Source organism: Pseudopodoces humilis, chromosome 15, assembly GCF_049639895.1.
Source record: "Pseudopodoces humilis isolate 2021_Gansu_Grassland_sample_001 chromosome 15, ASM4963989v1, whole genome shotgun sequence".
Taxonomy (NCBI): Eukaryota; Metazoa; Chordata; class Aves; order Passeriformes; family Paridae; genus Pseudopodoces; species Pseudopodoces humilis.
Window position 1 is genome coordinate 19,670,554 of NC_142214.1, and position 19,447 is coordinate 19,690,000.

Sequence of the window (19,447 nt, forward strand, 5' to 3'; positions counted from 1 at the left end):
TTTTCTGTACAGGAATTTTATTGAAATCAAGGTAATGGTTTTTTATACTAATGCCTCAGTGCATCCTCGAGAAGGAAAAGGATTTTCTTTAAAAATTATTTGTACATAAGACAAGAAATCATCCAAATGAACATGGTAACAGCACAATCCCTAAAACATGCACAGCTGGACCTGGGGCTGCAGGAGCTGCAGGGAGGGGGCTCCAAGCTTTACATTCGGAACAGAAAGAAGCGGCTGCCAGTGCCCACTGGCACTTGGTGGAGATCAAATCCAATCACCCTCGGTGAAACTTCAGCCCAGCAGAAGACAAATCCAAAGGAGTCACTGTTACTAGGGGAACTCTTTACCTGGCCCTGCTGGGGAGCTCCATGGCCAGTGCCACACGGGAAGGAGCAGCAGAGCCACGTCCCCACCCCGCCAGTGTCACCTCCTGGTACCAACTTCGTGCTCCGGCTCAGGCACCAAAAGAAGCCTCCCCTTCCCCCCCTGAAGGGTGTTTCCATTTTTTCCCTGGGAAAGGAGCCCATCAGCTCCAGGACAGAAGTGTCCCCAGCCCTCGCCCATGCCCCAGCAGCTGCAGCTCCTCAGCCAGGCCTGGCCTGGGATGGAGATGTGCAGCTAGCACAGAAACGGCGCCCCTGAGCCTGCATTTGGTTACCAGCCTCGGGTTTGGTCTGAAATCCTCCCAGAGGAGAAGGTTTATCCTCTGGCAGAGCCTTTCTCCTTCAGACCTTGGAGAAAGTCACTGGCCACCAACTCCAGCCCTCCTCTGCCCTCCAGTTGCAGTGCACACCTTCCAGGAGAAGCACAAGCAGCAGCTCCCTGACACCTCAGCAAGCCAGACTGGCCCCAAATTCACCGTAGCCAGTGCCAGAATTCTATTCATTGCAGTCCACCCTCCAAAGAAGAGCAGGAGAAATCATCTGTGAGAAAGCAGGTTCTGAACCGTGTGCGACCATCCCCTCTGCTGTGTCTGTTCAGCCCAGGGGGAGATGAGGGAGAAGTGAGGATGAAGAGGCAGCCATTGCACACGCTGAGGTGACCCCACACCCCCTCCTGCCTGCAGGGTCACTGCAGCAACAGGGAGATGTCCCCAGCAGCAGCAGCACCTCCACCTGTGAGTGCACAAAGCCCAGCCCCACTTGTTCCTACCTGGGTGACACCGTGACCTCCCCGTGCTGCAGCACTGGGAGCCACCAGATGTGGCCAGATGTGCAGGAGAAGCTCTGTGGGACCCCAAACTCACCTGTCCCCGTTAGTTTGGCTCAGCCCACCCTGAACCTCCTCTGTGGGGCAGCTCCATCCCAGGTGGGACAGCTGCAGCCACTCCTGTCCCCACCCAGGGGAGGCCACACGGGGCCAGCGTGCACAGAACCCTCCAGAGGGGTGGCATTGGGACAGCAAAAGGAACACAAAAATCCTTTCAAGTAATTAACCCAGCCCACTCTTGGGGTCACAGCTGCGGGACCAGCTGGGTCTGTCTGGGTGATAAGGCAAACAGTCTGAAGTCCTGGAGGGATGGGAGGTGGAAGGTGGCAGTGGTGACGGGCAGGAGTCACTCTGGAGGTTCCTTCTCCACACTCTGCCTCATCTCCTGGTGAGCAGCTCCAGCTCCAGTTACTTCTGCACACAGCTGGGCCAGGCCAGCCCGCCACACACGGCCGACAGGATGATGTACAGGATCACCTGGGGAGGGAAAACGGGAATGCCACAGGGAATTAGGGATTCCCTGGAAACCCCACATGGTCAAAGCCTTGAAGAACCTGGGTAACACCCTCCTGTCCCTCCACACCCCTGCTGCTGAGACCTGTCCCCATGGAGGTGACAAAGTGCTTCCCACCCTGACCCTGCAGCTGCTCCACCCGCAGTCCTGAGAGATCAAAACCAAAAAAAGCAACTTCAGAGTCTCAGAACGAGATCCACCAGGACTAAAACGCCACCCCAGCTCCAGCAGGGCACCTCAGCTGCTGCTGGGGCAAGCAGGGGCAGCTCCTGGACATGGTGCTCCTGCCTCCTCTCAGAGGGTCACAAAGGTTGGAAAAGACCTGCACGAGCATTGAGTCCATCAAATCCCCCCACGTCCACTAAACCATCCACAAAGTGCCACATCCACCCCTCTCCTGAACACCTCCACGGTGACCCCAGCACTGCCCTGGCCTTCATCTCTCTGTCAGGGAAGGGACTTTTCCTAAAATATCCAACCTGAGCCCATTTCCCCATCTCATCACAACCTCCTGTAGAGCCACAAGGTCCCCCCCGAGCCTCCTCTTCTCCAGGCTGAGCAGCTCTGACTGTCCAGGCCCTTCACCCTCTCCTCACACCAGGAGACACAGTGCCCTCCAGGCAGAGCTGGGCACACACAGATCCCAGGACAGCCACGGGGGTTTGGGGTTTCCAGGGCTTTCCAGCAGCTCCAGGCTCCACACTTACAATGGACACGATGATGATGACGATGGTGAGCTTGAGGTTCTTCATACACATGGCTCGGGCAAGGTTCCTGCTGGTGGTTTTGAAAGTGACTGACTGCAAGAGAGAACAAGGAAAATCCCAGGATGGGTTGGGTTGGAAGGGACCCAAAGCTCATCCAGTGCCACCCCTGCCATGGCAGGGACACCTTCCACTGTCCCAGGCTGCTCCAGCCTGGCCTTGGGCACTGCCAGGGAGCCAGGGGCAGCCACAGCTGTTTTGGAAAGCTTGTGCTTGTCCCATCGCTCTTACCCTGCAATTCCACACATTCAAAATAGTGTTGGGCACCAAATGCCCCCAGACACCCCCAGGCCGGGTCAGCACAGCCATTCCCACTGCCATGGCCCACACAGCTCAGGCAGGATGTCCCTGCCCCTGGAAGCAGCCATTCCAACAGCTCATCCCAGCTGTGCCAGCTTTTCCTACAAATCACCCTCCAGGAGGCTGCAGCAGGCAGGAGCCACATCCCTGGGAGCTGCAGCTCTGCCTCGGAGCCCATCCCGAGGTGGGGAACGCCAGCCCTGGATCTCCAGGGATGCTCCCTCATGGGACATTCCCTCTGAAGGATATTCCATCCCTTCATTTCCTCGTGCTTTCCAAAAGCCAGCACTCCCTGGGACAGGTCCTGCATGAGCTGCTGAAGGAATTCCAGTCCCTTTCCCTAAATTTTTACCTGAGCTTTCACCACCTGAGGACAGGTTTGAACACCTGGGAGCTCCAGGTCAAGCTCCATCCCTGCTGGATCAGCTCCAGGCATCTCTGCTGCCCCTGCAAAGCAGGAGGGCTTTGGGCCAGCTCAGGGATGTTTGGATCCCCCCACAGGAGCTCCTGGCACTGCCCCAGCCCGAGGATTGGATGCCACAGGAGCTGGGCACCAAGCCAGGATGCTGCAGAGGAGGATGCTGAGCCAGGGCCAGGGATTCCCAAAGGAAAGACAAAAAGCTTCCAGAGTGCACAGCACTTTGCTAGATAACTGTGCTTTATAATTACATTATTTGGGGTTTTTTTAAGTCTTCACTTCCTCAGAAACACTCCAAGAAGCTCCAGAGTCTTCAAGGATTATTTAGATGCAACAACTCAGCTTTTTTTTTTAATTTTAAATCAGCCACACTTTCCCTGCTGGTATCAGAACAACTCCACAGATGCACATTTTCCAGTTTGTTTGCATCCAGCTGCCTTCAGCCCAGGCTGCCAGGGAAGTGTAAATTGTGATTTTTGTCTCTCCCATCACTGCAGATAACGAGAGGGTTTTCCCCACCTTGGGCACGAGGGATGAGGTCAGGGATGTGTCACCCCTGGCTGGTTTGGCACAGGAAGCAGGGGGAAGCTGGACCTTTCCCAACCTGGGATGCAGCTGGGAAACAGCCTGAAGGAGGGGGAAGGATTCCCTGCAGGTCTCGGTGCTTCTGTGTCCCTTTAGGTGTCTCCAGGTGCTGCTCCCACCTCGCTGCTCCCTGGTGCAGTAACCCAGGGATTTCCCCAGACTCACCGAATCCACGAGATTCTCTGTTTTATCAATCAGCAGCTCCAGCTTCTCTCCTCTTTGTGCCACAAGGTCTGGAGAAAGAGACAAAAATCCAGCTTTTTAGGTGAAATCCCAGGGCAAAAAGCAGTTCCCAACACCCAACCCCAGGCCAGGAGCTCCTGGCTGCAGCTTCCAGCCCTCCTGGGAGGAGCAGGAACTTAGGGAACAGCCTCACATCACCCAGGCTGCATTTTGGGACTGAATTCTGATCAATCCCAGATCTCACCCTCTACCTGGAATGGTCAGACCCAAACCCAAAAGAAAAGCAGCTGCAGAGAGCATTTCCCAAGGGAAGCAGTACCTATGTTCCGGACCATGATCCCTTTGAGTTCATCAATCTGGGCTTGTGTCTCCGCCACCTGGTCTGGGCCCTTGCTCTCTGAGTGGTATTTCTGCAACAGAGAACAGGCAGGGAAAACAGGAGCATCAAAAACCAGGATCCAGGGAAAACAGGAGCATCAAAAACCAGGATCCAGGGAAAACAGGAGCATCAAAAACCAGGATCCAGGGAAAACAGGAGCCTCAAAAACCAGGATCCAGGGAAAACAGGAGCATCAAAAACCAGGATCCAGCAAAAACAGGAGCCTCAAAAACCAGGATCCAGGGAAAACAGGAGCCTCAAGAAGCCACCAGTTTGGGAATGCCACAGCAGATGTTGAAGGTGGCCAGTTTGAGGGGCCTGACTGCTCTCCCCAAAGGAATGGAGCAGGCAGAAGCCATCCCATGTCCTGGAGCCATCCCATGTCCTGGAGCCATCCCAGAGGATCTCCCCTGTCACCTCCTGGGTGCAGCTGTGCCCTGACAGCTTTGCTGCTGCCAGCCCCTCTGGTGTGTCACCATTCCTGTCATCCCTCCCGCTCCCTTCCCTTCCCAAGTGCCAGGGATTTGTCTCAGCCTGTTCCCCCAGTCTGGGATCCCAGGGATCCTCTGGTGACGGCACAGGAGCTGCAGCTCAGGAGCTCGGGGTGGCTGAGAGCAGCACGAGCCAGCACAGCTCACAGGAGCCTGAGGGTCTGCAGAGCCCAGGGCCCAGCCAGCACCAGGGAATTGAGCTCTGCCACTCCTGCATGGATTTTAACTCACTGCTCTGCCCCGTGATCACACAGATCCCCAGGAGGTTTCAGACTGGCCACTGTCCACCCTGGGCACTGGTTTTCACTGGTTTCACTGGAAGCACAGCCTCCCTCTCCAGGGTTATCCGAGTGCTGCACTGGAGCTGGGGCTGGGTCTCTGCCTCACACAGGAACCTCCTGGAGAACCCTCCAGGGAATGTCAGCCCTCACATCCCACAGGATCAGGGGAGGGAAGGGCTCTGTCAGCACTGAACTCCCCTCAGCTGGGCCCTGGATCCCTGCAATGTGGGAAAGCTCGGACAGGCAGCTCTTCCTGAGGGAGATGGGAAGGCTGGGATTTTAGAGGAATATCAGCCCCAAGGCTCCAAAGACAGCCTGGCTTTTCTGATAAGGCAATTCCAGCTTATTCCAGCCCTGAACAGCTTATAAAGTGATGAGTCAGCACTTTGGGTGGTTTCAGTCCCCACATATCAAAGCCTGGAGAGGAAAGGCTCCCTCCTCACACACCAGGAGTTAATCCCATTCATTACCCACTGCACTGTTATTCCTGGCTCTCCCCCTGCTGTGCAAGCCAAGGAGCAGCTCCTGGAATGAACTCCCCTGACTCCCTGCTCCAAACCACCTGCACAGCCCCAGATTCCAGAGCAAACTTCGGGCAGGAGGAGCTCAGGTGCAAATCCTCCCTCAGAGCCCTGGCCTCACCCTGCACCCACCCCACAAGTGGTACAGCTGGGACTGCTCCACAATTCCCACACTGGAGAGTTTTGCTGTCCCCACAAAGGGCTCCTCCTCCTGCAGCTGTGACACCCCCAGACCTGGCCCCTTCCAAAGAGCCAAGCCCTCCCTGCAGAACAGCCCCAGCAGTGATGCCTTAAGTCTTGGCTTTCATATTTTCCAGGCACTGCATTGGTTCGTAACTCTGAACTTCAGATAAAGCGTCAGCCAGTTCTCCTCACAGCCCAGGCAGACACAACAATCCTTTTCCAGCCCCAGAACCAAGGACATCGCTGCAGCTTCAGCCCCAAAATGTGTGAACAGCAGGGAACTGAGGAGAGCAATCTGGGAGGATGGGACTGCATCACCTGGAGCTGGAATTGTACAATTAACCCCAATATGGAAATGGACCAAAACCTATAAAGGTGTGAAAACTCCTGACTCACAGTCCATCTTGGGTGGAACCATGACCAGGCTCTTGCACTGCCCAAGGTGCATCCTTTGAAGGGATTTTAATAAATCCCCACTTTATTCCTCTAACTCTGTCCAGCCTCTGCCCCAGGAGCCTCTTCAGGCACCCTGGGGACAGCCCTAAAGCCACCATTCACAGGACACCTTGTCTAACCCAAGGGACACCTCAAAGCTGAGGAGGATTCCAGGGGGAGCTGGCAGGGCTGGGCTGGGCTGGGCAGGGCAGGGCTGGGATGGGCTGGGCAGGGCTGGGCTGGGCTGGGCTGGGCAGGGCTGGGATGGGCTGGGCAGGGCAGGGCTGGGATGGGCTGGGCAGGGCTGGGCTGGGCTGGGCAGGGCTGGGCTGGGATGGGCTGGGCAGGGCTGGGCAGGGCTGGGCTGGGCAGGGCTGGGCGGGGCGGGGCGGGGATGGGCAGGGCTGGGAGGGGCTGGGCAGGGCAGGGCTGGGCAGGGCTGGGCAGGGCTGGGCAGGGCTGGGCAGGGCAGGGCTGGGCTGGGCAGGGCTGGGCTGGGCTGGGCAGGGCTGGGCAGGGCTGGGCTGGGCTGGGCTGGGCTGGGCTGGGCTGGGCTGGGCAGGGCAGGGCTGGGCAGGGCTGGGCAGGGCTGGGCTGGGCTGGGCAGGGCTGGGCTGAGGGTCTCACCAGCTGTGCAGCCAGCACAGAGGAGAACTCGCTGTTCATGGCGTAGGGCAGGGCAGTCTGTGCCCGGGAGCCGTACGTGGTCTGGAAGCGCTTCTTGATCTCGTTCAGGAACGTGAAGGCTCTGGAGCGCTCAAAGTCCTGCGAGCAGAGGGAAGAGAAGGTCAGGAACAAGCTGGCAGGGCTGGAAGGGTCTGGCTGGGTGTGACACAGGGGCTGGGCCAGCTCCAGGAGCTCCTTCAGGAGCACCAGGCAAACGCCACCGGCAACTGGAGCAGCACCAGCCCCTGCACCGAGCCAGAAACGGGGCAAAGCCAACACCTGCACCCCCAAACTCACAATGCACAGCACTGGAGGGTGCCTCCCATGGCAGGGGTGGGAATGGGATGACTTTGAAGGTGGCTCCCAACCCAAACCACCCCACAGCTCTGAGCTGCAGGCTGAGTTCAGAGCTGTATCTGAGGTTACGGTAGCTCCAGTGGGAGAAAAGGCACCTCAGAACAGCCCTGAATAAGAATAATGGCATATGGAAACCAAAATTCCCAAACCCCCCAGGGCCTGCCTGGGCTGCTGCTGTGTCCCCAGTACTCACATCATCAGTGATGCACAGGTAAATGATCCTGTCCTGGCAGATGTAATGGAACAGGTAACTGCAGGGAATTGAAAGGAAGAAACAAAACCTCATTGGAAGCTGCCACATTTCCAGAATTTCAATTTTCCAGAAGCCACTGCTGCCTGTGGGGCCTTTGGGGGCTGGCAAGAGGAAACCCCAGCACAGATAAACACATCCAGGGAAGTGAGGCTGGGGCAGAGGTCTCTGCCATGAGGGTCTGCTCCCACAATAGAGTTCAAAAATCCTTCTACATCCACAACTCCCCTGGAAGGAGTGAGGTGAAACTCGTCTGGTTCCACCCTGCAGGCTCCTCAGAGAGTCCAAGAAGGATCCCAACGGCAGAGAGAGAGTAACCCAAGAATTCCTGATGCCTGATGCTTTTCCTTGGGGATTTATACAAAAGACACAGTAGATCTTCTTAAAAACAAGAAGAACTAATTAAATTAATTTAAGAAGTTCAAAGAAACTCAAAGTTTTTCCTGTTTCAGAAGAGGAAAAACTATCTTGGACAGAATCCAGGGAGTTTTTTAGCCGATAGGCTGGGACCCTGGCAAGGCAGAGGATCCCTGGGAGGTTCCAGACAGGAGGAACTCCAAGTGCTCATCGAGCTTCACAGCTCCCACATTCTGCCCAGGTACCTCTAAAAATGCAGCACTCCTCAAACTCAACTTTTGGCTGAACAAATCAAGGCAAAGTCATTTCCTTTCACTTATAGGAGTAACTTAAAATATTGAAATTTATCCTTGGAATTCCAGCAGGAGGGAAGAGCTGCAGCATCCAAGGTGTGTCAGGCCCCAGAGCAGGCAGTGCCTCCCAAACAGCTCCCACAGGGACTGGCTGTGCTCCTGAGCCCAGCCCAGCCCAGCTCTCATCTCCTGCATCCTCAGAACAGCTCTGACACAACAGCTTGGGCACCAGAGAGGATCCAGCCACGCTGCCAATTCCAAAAAAAAAGAGCTGGAATGGGCCCCAGCACCTCTAAATTTGGGATTTCCACAGTTATTTTAGTTTGTTCCCATTGACTCACCCACTTCCCACGTGCAGGGTGATGGAGCATCTCCTCCCTGTCCTACCAACACTGACCAACGGTTCAGAGAGCTGGAAAAATCCTGGGAAAGCCCCTCTGTCCTGCAGGCTGGATCTGGGGCAGCTCTGGATGACTCCACATCATCTGTGAGCACAGCTTGTCTCAGAGCCCCCAGGAGCCACAGGCAGCCCAAGAAGGGTGACAGTTTTACCTAAAGCCACGTTCAAGGTTCAGAAAATCCAGGAGAAGCTTCCAGAAGCCAAACTCCAAAGATTCCATGGCTGGGCACCCTCCAGCTCACTTTGGAATTGTATAAAAATGAAAAACTTGATTCTGTACCGACTGCCTTGTGCTGCTGCTGGAGCTGAACTCAAATCCTGGTTATGCTGCAGAGTTGTGGGGGACAGAAGCAGCCACTGAGCTGATAGCACATTCCACCAAACGGGAATTTGGATGGAAAAAAACTGCAGAATCACAGAAAAACCCCCCAAATACACCCAGTTTGTCCCAGCCCTCATGCAGCCCCACAAGTCCCCCCAAGCCAAGGAGAGGGGTTACTCACTTGCCATGGGAATAGGTCAGTTTGTTGTTCTCAGATGGGATTTTGGCCAGGATCTGCTCGGTCACCTCCAGGAAGTTCCCCCCACACCAGGCGTGTTTGGCCAGGATGGTGGTGCCCCTCGCCACGACAGCGAACAGGATGGCCATGGCTGCTCTCCTGCTTGGGGACAAACCAGGTGACATCAGGAGCTGGCCACAGGCACCTGCAGGGTGGCACAGGCGCCTGCACAGTGTCCCCTGGCACAGGGAGCAGGACGTGGCCAGCACTCAGCCAGGACACCACAAAGTTCTCTCACTTCCCCTTTTAGGTTCTGCTCACGACGACACAAAACCCTCCAGAAAAAGGGGATTTTATCACCTCTGCCCTGTGAGGGTGGCAAAGCTGAGGCTGCCCAAGGAAGCTGTGGCTGCCCCTGGATCCCTGGAAGCGTCCAAGGCCAGGCTGGATGAAGCTCGGAGCCACCTGGGGTAGCAGAAGGTGGCGGGAGCTGGAACTGGATGAGCTTTAAGCTCCCTTCCAACCCAAACCGTTGTGGGAGTCCCTAAGTCTCCAGAGCTGGAAAATCATCCCTGCTGCCACAGAAAGGGACACTCTTAATCAGCTCAGGCATCAGCACATTAATGTAGGGCCAGAGCCAGATCTAGCACATGGAGCACACGGCAGAGCCCAGCTGGCACAGCTGCCCCGCTCATCCCACACATCCATAAGCCTCTTTTCTGCTTAGGAAGGACTTAGGACGCTGCAAAACCCCAAAAATCTCGTTTTTCACTTTGCACTTAGGCCCTGCTTATTCCCTGCTGTGTTCTGTGCCTCGAGAGATGTGGCAGGATCTATCTCAAACCCCCAGGAGACCTCTCTGGAACAGCCAGAGCAGGAATGCTGTGAGCTCCTGCACACAGACTTTCCCTCCCCCTGCCTGGTGATAATTGGGGATCTCTTCTGGATTAAGGAGGCGCTGAAGGGAGATCCAACCCCAGCAGGGCTCACCAGGGCAGGCTGAGCTCCCCAGATCCAGGCTTGGCCAGCAGCGACCAGGGCATCTCCAAAGCCCCCACAGGCCTGAGCCCAGCATTGGAGGGAAAAGGAGAAAGTCAGGGATTTATTCACAGGACAGACTCCACACCTGGGAGCACTGCCAGGGGGAACAGAACCATGGAATGGCTGGGATTGGAAGGGGACCTCGGGACCATCCCCATGGCAGGGACCACCTTCCACCACCCCAGGCTGCTCCAAACCCCATCCAACCTGGCCTTGGACACTTCCAGGGATCCAGGGGCAGCCCCACCTTCCCTGGCTGTTGGGGTTGCCCTTCCCTCTGCTGTGAGCAGCATTTAATGGGATTTATCCAAGGTTTAGTTTTCTTCCATCCTCATAACCTTGTTGGGTCTGGTTTCTGCCTTGGCTGCTCGTCAGGTGAAGGTGCTGGCTCCTGCAGGAAGCTTCCAAGGAATTCCTTTATGTTTCAGCTCCACTTTGGCTCATTTTAAGATCAAAATGCTCCTGTCTTAAGTAATACCGTGAGCTAATTAAGCCCAGGGAATTCACTGCACCCTCCTGTCCCTCCAGAGCCACTGGACACTTTGGCCAGCCCAGGGCTGCCCCAGGCCCGTGGAGCAACACCAGGGCACAGCCTGGAATCACAAACACCCCTTGAGCAATCAGCTGAGTGTCCAGCACCAGGAAACCACTGTCTGCCCCTGCAGTCACCCAGGAGCCACAGAAAGGAGCAGCTGTACCAGAAAACACATCCCCAAACCTGTCCCCTGCCCTGCCAGGACCAGCTGAAACTCGGGGTACAGAGCCCACACTGACACCTCAGCCCCCTGGCAGAACAAATGCAGCCCCAAACTGAGGATTGGGGAGTGGACGAGGCAAATCTCTGTTCTTTTATTATCAGATATTGGTGGAACTCACAGCCCTGAGGTGACACTCGCTGGCACTGCAGGATCCCACAGTCCTCAATTCCCTGAGCCCACGGCTCTCACCTCCCTGGATTCACAGCCCTCAGCTCCCCACATTCACTCCTCAGCTCCCCAAATTCCTGGTCCTGTACTGAGGACACAGAGCCCCGTGCTCTGCAGTAACAGCAGCCCCAGCTCTGGGCAGAACTGGTTCAATGGAGTAAAAGAGATTAACAAGGAGCACTTTTCTCCCCGAGCAGCCCCGTACCAGCCGTGTGCTACTCCTGCTAGTAACACAAATCTGTTAAACTGCTACAGAACGTCCTTCCTCAGCAGTTACAGCCACGAAATCCCTTCCAATCAACCCCTCTGAGGAGCTTTTTTCTATCTAAACTTACAATATTACACAGCTGGAAGCAGCCAAGACCAAACCTTCCAAAAAGACACTGCAAGATGCACGAGCTGCTGTCAGAGGCGCCTCTGGGATTTAACTGAAGGATCCTAGAAACACAGAAGGGTTTGGGTAAGAGGGACCTCAAAGCCCACCCAGTGCTACCCCTGCCACCCTCCCACCATCCCAGGGTTTTCCAAGCCCTGTCCAGCCTGGCCTGGGACATTCCAGGGATCCAGGGACAGCCCCAGCTGCTCTGGGCACCTGTGCCAGGGCCTGCCCACCCTGCCAGGAACAATTCCTTCCTAATACAAGGACACGGAAAAAAGGCACAGAAAAGCCTTTTAAGGAACATCAGACACACAGGCTCAAGTCCCCAGCACGATGTTTCAGACTCCTGTAAGGATGATTTGCTGTTTTCCAGCGACTCTTCTGGTCCAGAAGGTTCCCAGCTCAGTGCCAGTGAGCCACGGAAGGTCCCTGCCTGCACTTCCAGAAATCCTCTTACAGAAGGCAAAGGGCACCACGCTGCTGTTTAATCACGGAACAAGGGGAGGTGTTGCAATCCAGAGAGCTGCAAACTGCTGCAATAAAGAGATCGTTTGAGCAGGGTGAGCTCAGCAGAAAGCAGCCCAAGCTTCCCTTTAACCTCTGCTGGCCAGCTGGAAAAATCATTATTTCATTACAGAATATTCCAGCGTGAAGCCCTGGCGCTCTCCTGCTCGTTTTGAGCCTGGGAATTGCCACATTTGTGCTCCAACTTATCCCAGGTTCGGCTTCCCTTCTGCACACAGAGTTTAGTTCAGGTTCCCCCACTGCATCCCTGTGGAAACAAATCACCAAGGAAATGACTCCACGTGCTCTTCCAGCCCCATCACCGTTCCTGGAAGCAGCATTGCAGGGTTTGGAGGGGGGAAAGGACACACAACACAGCGGTGATCGAGTAAGCAGCTCTCTAAAAAGGGAACACACGCAGCCCAAAGCACGGGATCAGGGAATTGTTTAGGCTGGAAAAGCCCTCCAGGACCATCGAGTCCAACCATTCCCTAACCCACGTCCCCAAGTGCCACATCCATGTGGCTTTTAGATCCCTCCAGGGATGGGCACTCCACCACTGCCCTGGGCAGCTGTGCCAGGGCTGGGCAGCCCTTTCCAGGTGGGAATATTCCCAATATCCCAGCTAAACCTCCCTGGCACAGCTCCATCCTGTCACTCTTCCCTGGGAGCAGAGCCCGACCCCCTCCAGCCTCCCCGCACCCCACCAGTGATTCACTGATTAATTAACTAACTAATTAAGCCACGCAGTGCTAAATCCCTGACACTGTCCCCTCCCAGACACACCAGTAACACACCAGTAGCACACCAGTAACACACCAGTAACGCCTCAATAACATGCTGGTAATACATGGGTAACACCCCAGTAACAAGCCAGGAACACACAAACAACATCCCAGTAACACACCAGTAACACACTAATAACACCCCAGTAACATGGCAATGACACACCAGTAACAGGCCAGTAACACACCAGTAACAGGGCAATAACATCCCAGTAACACAGCAGTAACAGCCCTGTATGACCCACCAGTAACACCCCAGTAACAGGGCAGTAACAGGCCAGTAATATCCCAGTAACAGGCCAGTAACAGGCCAGTAATATCCCAGTAACAGGCCAGTAATATCCCAGTAACAGGGCAGTAACACCCCAGTAACACGGAAATAACACCCCCAGTAACACAGCAGTAACACAGGAACAACACCCCAGTAACAGGCCACTAATGCCCCAGTAACACCCCAATATAACACGCCAGTATCACCCCAGTAACACGGAAATAATACCCCAGTAACAGGCCACTAATGCCCCAGTAACACCACGATATAACACCCCAGTAAGAGGCCAGCATCACCCCAGTAACACCATGATATAACACCCCAGTAACACCCCAGTAACACGGAAATAACACCCCCCGTAACACAGCAGTAACACGGAAACAACACCCCAGTAACACCACGATATAACACCGCAGTAAGAGGCCAGCATCACCCCAGTAACACCGCGACATAACAGCCCAGTAACAGCCCAGCAGCAGTCCCATGACACGCCAGTATCACCCCAGTAACACCATGATATATCACCCCAGTAACAGGCCAGTACCAGCCCAGCAGCACTCCCATGGCCCAGCAGCAGTTTCATGGCCCAGCAGCGCTCCCATGACCCCCCAGTATCACCCCAGTATCACCCCAGTATCACCCCAGTATCACCCCAGTAACCCCGCTGCCCCCGCTGCCGAGCGCGGCCTCCTCCGGCCGGCAGCGCCTGCCGCCCGCGGGGCTGGAGCTGGGGCTGTGCCCGGCCGGACCCCGCAGCAAACCCCGCAGAACCCCGCACCAAACCCCGCAGAACCCCGCACCAAACCCCGCACACAAAGCCCCGGCCCGGAGCCCCCCGCGCTCACCGGCGCTCCGGGCCCCGCCGGCCCCGCTCGGCCCCGCCCGGCCCGGCCCGGCCCCGACGCGTTTCCGGCCGCGGGGCCGCCGGGAGCCCGGGGCTGAGGGCCCGGAACAGCCATGGCCGGCACCGGCACCGCGCTGGAAACCGTGAGGGGCACGGGGACGTGGGACAGCGGCACCGGGCTCGGGGCCGGGGCCGGGGCCGGGGTCGGGGTCGGCGGGGCCGCGCTCGCTCCCTCACGGGAGGTGGAGCGGGTTCTTCCACCATTCGGTTGCTTCCATTCGGAAGTTTTCTCCCCAGTTTACCCTGAACTAGCACGAATATTGTGCCAGGGGAGGGTTAGGGGGGATGTTAGGGGAGAAGGTTTGGTGGGAAGGGCTGTCCAGCCCTGGCCCTGGGCAGTGGTGGAGTGCCCGTCGGGTTTAAAGCCGTGTGTGGATGTGGCACCCGGGGACATGGGCTGGGCAGGCTGTGCTCGGTGCTCTTGGAGGGTTCTTCCAGCCTAAACCATCCCGTGCTTCCATGAGTGTGTCATCCCCATTAAAAAGGACCTCTAGTCCTGCCCAATTCATTTCACCCAAGGCTGGCTAAGTGCTAGGGCAGCCTCACGTGCGGTGGGGTGGCATCGGGACCAGGACAAATCCTGTCAGGATGGCTCCAAGGGACACCCTGCCATCATCCTGTGGGGAACACAACAGCAGGTCTTTGAACCTGCTTTAACACCTGGTGGAATTTTGGAGCTTTCCCTCCTCTCGGAAGGTGTTTTGCTCCCCCAGCAGCACCAGAGGTGGCCCAGCGAGATCTACAACCCTCCCAGTTACTCTGGGGAGCTGAGCGTGGGAGCTGGTCCTCACCCTTCAGGTGTCCCTGACCTCAGGGAGCTCACAGCTTCTCCTCTGTTCCTGCTGCTGGAGGGAGCTCACAGCTTCTCCTCTCTTCCCATTGCTGGAGGGAGCTCACAGCTTCTCCTCTCTTCTGCTGCTGGCAGATCCAGGCGGATGGGACGGACGGGAACTGCGTCACGTTCGTGCTGCACGACGAGGATCACACCCTGGGCAACTCCCTGCGCTACATGGTCATGAAGAAGTGAGTGGGGCCTCCGAGGGACATCCATGCCCTGCTCTGGCCTTCTCCTTCCTGACCCACACCTCAGCTTTCACTGGGATAATCCCAAATTCCCTCTGTGTCCAGTGTTTGTGTCAGCTCCCACCTGCTGCTCCTCCTTTTCCTTGTGCTGTGGCAGGACCCTGAGAGCACCAACAGCCCTTGAGGGGCCTGACCAGCCTCCCCTGAGCCTCCACCCACACCCTCCCCTGCCCAAGAGCTCAAGTTAAGCTCAGCCCAGGGCTTTCAGTCCCTCCTGAGCTGCTGGAGGAGTAGCTGAGTCCTGGACTCCATTTGCTGCCCAGACAGGCTGTGGATTTCCCATCCCTGGAAGTGTCCCAGGCCAGGTTGGACAGGGCTTGGAGCAGCCTGGGGACAGTGGGAGGTGTCCCTGCCGTGGCAGGGGGTGGGACTGGATGGGCTTTAAGGCCCCTTTGATAAATCACTGTGATGACACAAAAGAAACTGCCAGCCAAAGCTGGGGGCAAAGCTCCAGCACTCAGCTCAGTGGAGTTCCTCAGCTGGAGGAAGAGGCCCTGCAACATTTTGGGAACTCTTCCAGTTCCCTGGAGCACTCAGCCTGTTCCACCCAGCAGAGCAGCAGCAGGTTTGGTTACAGGGAGAGTTCCAGGCATCCAGGATCCCATGTTTGGATCTGCAGAGCTGGCACTGCTCTGGTTGTGGTGCCAGCCGTGTCCTTGCCGTGCAGAGCTCCAGCTCAGCTCACAGAGAGATGGGTGTGAGGGAACAAGGTCACACAGGGAGTTTGCCCTCAGCACATCCCTCCCCTAAGTCATTCTAGAAACATCCAGAGCCCCAGCAGGCCTGGGGTGCCCTGAGCCTCTGACTCCCCTGGGATTTGCCATGGATTGGGCTGGGTTTCACTGCTCCCTCTCCTCTCTGCCCTCCTGCAGCCCTGACGTGGAGTTCTGTGGCTACTGCATCACACACCCCTCGGAAAGCAAGATCAACTTCAGGATCCAGACCAGAGGTGAGGCTGTGTCCCTGTCCTCGTGGGATTCCCCCTGCTCGTGCCAGCTTCCCACCAGGAGTCTGTTAAATAAGGAAAAGCCCTTTTTGCCTGCCCTCTGCAGCAGGAAGCAGCATCCCTGGCTCCAGGCACCTGGGCTGGCTGGGAGCAGCCCTGGCACCCCGAGCTGTGGGGCTGGGAAGAGGGCACACCCCTGGGGAGCTGAGGACAGCCCTTGGGAAGCCACCTCCCATCTCTCTAATCCATCTTCTCCCATCTTTTCCCATAGGGACCCTTCCTGCTGTGGAGCCATTCCGGAAAGGCCTGAATGACCTGATGGGTGTTTGCCAGCATGTGCTCAACACCTTTGAGGTGAGACATTCCTGGAGGGCTCAGGGTCAGTTCTGGCCCTTGGGCCATTCCTGGAGGGCTCAGGGTCACTTCTGGCCCCTGATCCCAGAGCAGGAGGCTGAGGTTGGAGACGCCTTTGGCAGGAAAACCTGGGAGTTTTTTTGGACAGGCTCTGCCTGACCCATGGCATGGCCTGGCTCCCTTTCCCTTGCAGTGATTGTAAAGCTTCAGTCACTTCCAGAAGCACCTGGAGCTGTGGCAGAGCTTCCCAGCCTTTCCAGGCTCCAGGCAGAGGAGCCCAGCACAGCAGGGTGGTGGCTCCGTGCTACCCCAGGGACATTCTGGTGACATCTGTGCTTTGCTCTTGTTTCAGAGGAGCATGAAGGAGTTCAGAGCACAGAAGGAGGAGGAGATGCAGTAGCCTTTGGGAATGGCATGGATGTCCATGGATGTGTAACCTCTGTGTGTTGAATTCCCTGTGTCCAAACGAGTATTTTCTTTATTAATAAATGTATTTTTTTTAATAATAAAGTTTATTAATTTAGTTGCTGCAGAGGATGCTGTGTCCTGCTCAGCACAGGGGTGGAAGGTCAAAGAATGTGGACACAGATTGCTCCATAGATTGGGAAATTTATGGAAAATGGGCTGGTCTTGATATTCCTCAGTCTCTGTTTTCCTTGAAACACATTTGTCTTTATGATTTATTTGTAAAATATTTACATTTCAGTGAAAGTTAAGCTAAAAATCCACCCCAACACCTGGAAAACATTTTAATTACAATTCTTGTCTCTCCTTTTCCTCTCTCCATTTTTTCCCATGACAAGGAAGAAGGGGGAAGGAGGGAAAGGAGAGAGAGGGAAAGGAGAGATGTGGGAAAAGCAACAAAAAAATCATCACAAACCTGGTAAATACAACTTTTTCATGTGGTTTTTCTGAAAAATTTGGCAAGAACGTTAGAATGGAATCACATGGATTCACAGTCACATGGAATCACATGGATTGCAATCACAGACTGGTTTGGGTTGGGAGGGACCTTCACTCCCTCTCCTCCCACCCCTGCCATGGGCAGGGACTCCTTCCACTGTCCCAGGGTGCTCCAAGCCCTGTCCAACCTGGCCTTGAAAATTGCTGGAAAATCACTTTTTTTTTAGGGATGAATTATTGGCATGTAAATGTGGGGATGGATTATTGCCAATAATAAATTGGAGAGAGCCCTTTCCCATATTTGAGACGGTTCCAGTGGCTCTTCCAGCTGAGATTGGACCTTCTCCACTGCCTTTCCCACCTCCACGTGACCACCAGGACATCTCTGTCCCTCACAGGGATTTATCCAAGCTTTGGTTGGCTTTTCCAGCTGGGAATTGTCGCTTTCCCTCTCCTCCTCACCCCACATCCATCTCAGAGTGACCACCCCAACCTTCCTTCCCTTCCCGCACGCTTTTCCCCCCGCCCCACGTTCCGAAATGGCCAGAGGTCCCTTGTTTTTCCTGCGAGGAAGTGAAAGATCCCATGAGGATGTGAATGCCCTTCCCTGTCCTGCAGCGCTGGGGTCAGGGGCTGGGTTTGGAGCTGCTCCAGCTCCTTCCAGCTGGGGTAGGACATGGAGGCAAAGCTGATTCAGGCCCAGCCAGGAAGAGCCTGGGAGAGGATCGGAGGGGCCCCGCTGTCCTTGTGCCTTGTCCTTGATGGTGGCAGGGATTTAGGAAGAGCTGTACTTGTTGCTCAGGCGGGAGCTGCTCCGGTCCAGCCCCAGCTCCTGGCCCGTGGCTTTCCACTTCCCAACAGATCCCTTCTCATCCGTGGGGGTGATGCTCAGGGCCGGCCTCTGGCACCAGCAGCACAGGCAGGACTGGGGAGACACAAGGTGGGGAGATCACACGTGTGGGATATGGGAAAAGAGGAGGAAATATTCCCATGTTTGTGCCAGCAGGCGTCCCTGCACAGCACCAGGCTGGGAATTGCTGAGCCTTGCTGTCCTGCAGCTCTGCTGGGAGCAGGTTTTCCAGGATAGGGCTGGTGAGGGTGGGAAATGAGGATACTGAAATTCGGGGCATTTTTTGTAATTCTGCGTTCTCATCATTAGGGGACAGAAAATACAGGTGATGTTCAGCTGGGCTCAACTCCCTTCCCATCCCAACCCATCTCATCTCATCCCATCCCAGCCCAGCCCATCTCATCCCATCTCCTTCCCTTTCTTTCTCAGGGCTTCACTGCTCCTGAAAATTCTCTCCCAGCATCTTGGGTTCAGAGTCTGGAGCAGCCCCAGCCCCTGATTGCTCCTGGGGATGTTCCTGCCCCAGAACAACAGGGAATTTTTGGCTTGTCCTAAATCCTGCTCTGGCAAAAGCCTCCCCCCAGCAGGGCACTGATCTCTGGTGTACTTGGAGAAGAGAGGTACCAAACAGGGAGAATTTGGGATGAGGAATGAGATCAGCTTGTGCCCCTGGGCCTGGCGGGCAGGAGCTCTGGAGGGCTCGTTCCTACCTGGAAGCAGTTCTTGAATTTCCGGCTGACAAAGTACAGAGCCACGGGGTTGATGCAGGAGTTGAGGGAGGCCATGTTGATCCCGAAATAATCCATCACCAGGAGGAAACTGAGGTGGGAAGGGAGAGAACAGATGTGTCAGAAGCTGGTGGAGAACAGTGGGAATTTCCAAACTGCCTGGCCTGGGATCCTGCTTCCGTGGAGGAGCAGTGGCTGGTGACAGAGCTGGGCACAAATCCATCCTTCCCGAAGAAGAACAACTTTTCTTGTGAGGAGCATTCCCTGAGGAAGTCAAGAACACGAGCTCTGATTTCTCCTGGTGCTCCTGATGTTCCCAAACCCCAGCACAGCAGGGCCTGGCCTGGGCTGGATTTTGGCTGATGGCTGCAAGGGGAAGGAGACAGGCACCTCACACCTGGCAGAAAGTGAGGAGCCCTGGGCCCTGCTGGGAATGTTCCCATGCCCAGGAGACCTCAGCTTCACCGAGACATTCCCAAATTTAATTTAACCCTTCTCATGCCCCCCCAGCCCTCTCTGTGCCCATCAGGAGGGCGGTGCCGTCTGGACAAGGAATTACTGAGAGCAGGAGGTGGAAGGCAACTCCCCCAGTGTGGTCCAAGCCCCAGAGGGCCCGTGCTGGTCCCACCGGGGCTCCCAGGCCGGTGTCACCTGCTGGGGGCTCTACCTGAGCAGCTCACAGCGGTT

At 56.0% G+C, this 19,447-nt stretch overlaps 3 protein-coding genes across 10 annotated transcripts in view; 1 reads left to right on the top strand and 2 right to left on the bottom strand.

Moving 5' to 3' along the window:
- On the bottom strand, positions 1–13,896 carry VAMP7 (vesicle associated membrane protein 7). Of its 7 annotated transcripts, XM_014256546.2 has the most exons (10): positions 12,068–12,575; positions 11,746–11,965; positions 11,389–11,491; positions 9,090–9,245; positions 7,480–7,537; positions 6,891–7,028; positions 4,293–4,383; positions 3,956–4,023; positions 2,431–2,523; positions 1–1,686 (listed from the first exon to the last, which is right to left on the bottom strand). In XM_014256546.2, exons 4-10 carry the CDS (start codon positions 9,233–9,235, stop codon positions 1,618–1,620), a joined length of 663 nt encoding a protein of 220 aa, XP_014112021.1. In that variant the 5' UTR covers positions 9,236–9,245; positions 11,389–11,491; positions 11,746–11,965; positions 12,068–12,575; the 3' UTR covers positions 1–1,617. The 7 variants fall into 7 exon arrangements, with proteins under 7 accessions (XP_014112021.1, XP_087918618.1, XP_087918620.1 ...); XM_088062492.1 differs by lacking the exons at positions 11,746–11,965; positions 12,068–12,575 and adding an exon at positions 13,838–13,881; XM_088062494.1 differs by lacking the exons at positions 11,746–11,965; positions 12,068–12,575 and adding an exon at positions 13,838–13,877 and having other exon boundaries at positions 9,090–9,248.
- Positions 13,856–16,811, top strand: LOC102107187 (DNA-directed RNA polymerases I and III subunit RPAC2-like). The gene is made up of 5 exons (XM_014256438.2): positions 13,856–13,979; positions 14,822–14,919; positions 15,852–15,928; positions 16,197–16,279; positions 16,632–16,811. Exons 1-5 carry the CDS (start codon positions 13,950–13,952, stop codon positions 16,677–16,679), a joined length of 336 nt encoding a protein of 111 aa, XP_014111913.2. The 5' UTR covers positions 13,856–13,949; the 3' UTR covers positions 16,680–16,811.
- Positions 16,812–16,825: 14 nt separating this feature from the next.
- Positions 16,826–19,447, bottom strand: part of LOC102107001 (endothelin receptor type B-like) — a 10,694-nt gene continuing 8,072 nt past the window's right edge. Inside the window, exons 6-8 of one of the 2 annotated variants that reach the window (XM_014256398.2) lie at positions 19,428–19,447; positions 18,743–18,851; positions 16,826–18,107 (exon numbers count right to left, since the gene is read on the bottom strand). The exon at positions 19,428–19,447 is cut by the window's right edge and continues 114 nt beyond it. In XM_014256398.2, the coding sequence (XP_014111873.2) occupies positions 17,958–18,107; positions 18,743–18,851; positions 19,428–19,447 (279 nt within the window). In that variant the 3' untranslated portion in view covers positions 16,826–17,957. The remainder of the gene's footprint in view (positions 18,108–18,742; positions 18,852–19,427) is intronic. The other variant, XM_005527497.3, reaches the window with a different exon arrangement.

What these genes read in the sequence shown, in the direction of transcription:
- VAMP7 (XM_005527372.3), bottom strand. Translation starts at nt 9,235, where the DNA reads ATGGCCATCCTGTTCGCTGTCGTGGCGAGGGGCACCACCATCCTGGCC. An exon ending in CTGTGCTGGCTGCACAGCTG is followed by an intron (nt 4,384 to 6,890) that starts GTGAGACCCTCA and finishes TCTCTGTTGCAG; the next exon opens with AAATACCACTCAGAGAGCAA. An exon ending in GATCATGGTCCGGAACATAG is followed by an intron (nt 4,024 to 4,292) that starts GTACTGCTTCCC and finishes CTCTTTCTCCAG; the next exon opens with ACCTTGTGGCACAAAGAGGA.
- LOC102107187 (XM_014256438.2), top strand. Translation starts at nt 13,950, where the DNA reads ATGGCCGGCACCGGCACCGCGCTGGAAACC. An exon ending in CGCTACATGGTCATGAAGAA is followed by an intron (nt 14,920 to 15,851) that starts GTGAGTGGGGCC and finishes GCCCTCCTGCAG; the next exon opens with CCCTGACGTGGAGTTCTGTG. An exon ending in CTTCAGGATCCAGACCAGAG is followed by an intron (nt 15,929 to 16,196) that starts GTGAGGCTGTGT and finishes CTTTTCCCATAG; the next exon opens with GGACCCTTCCTGCTGTGGAG.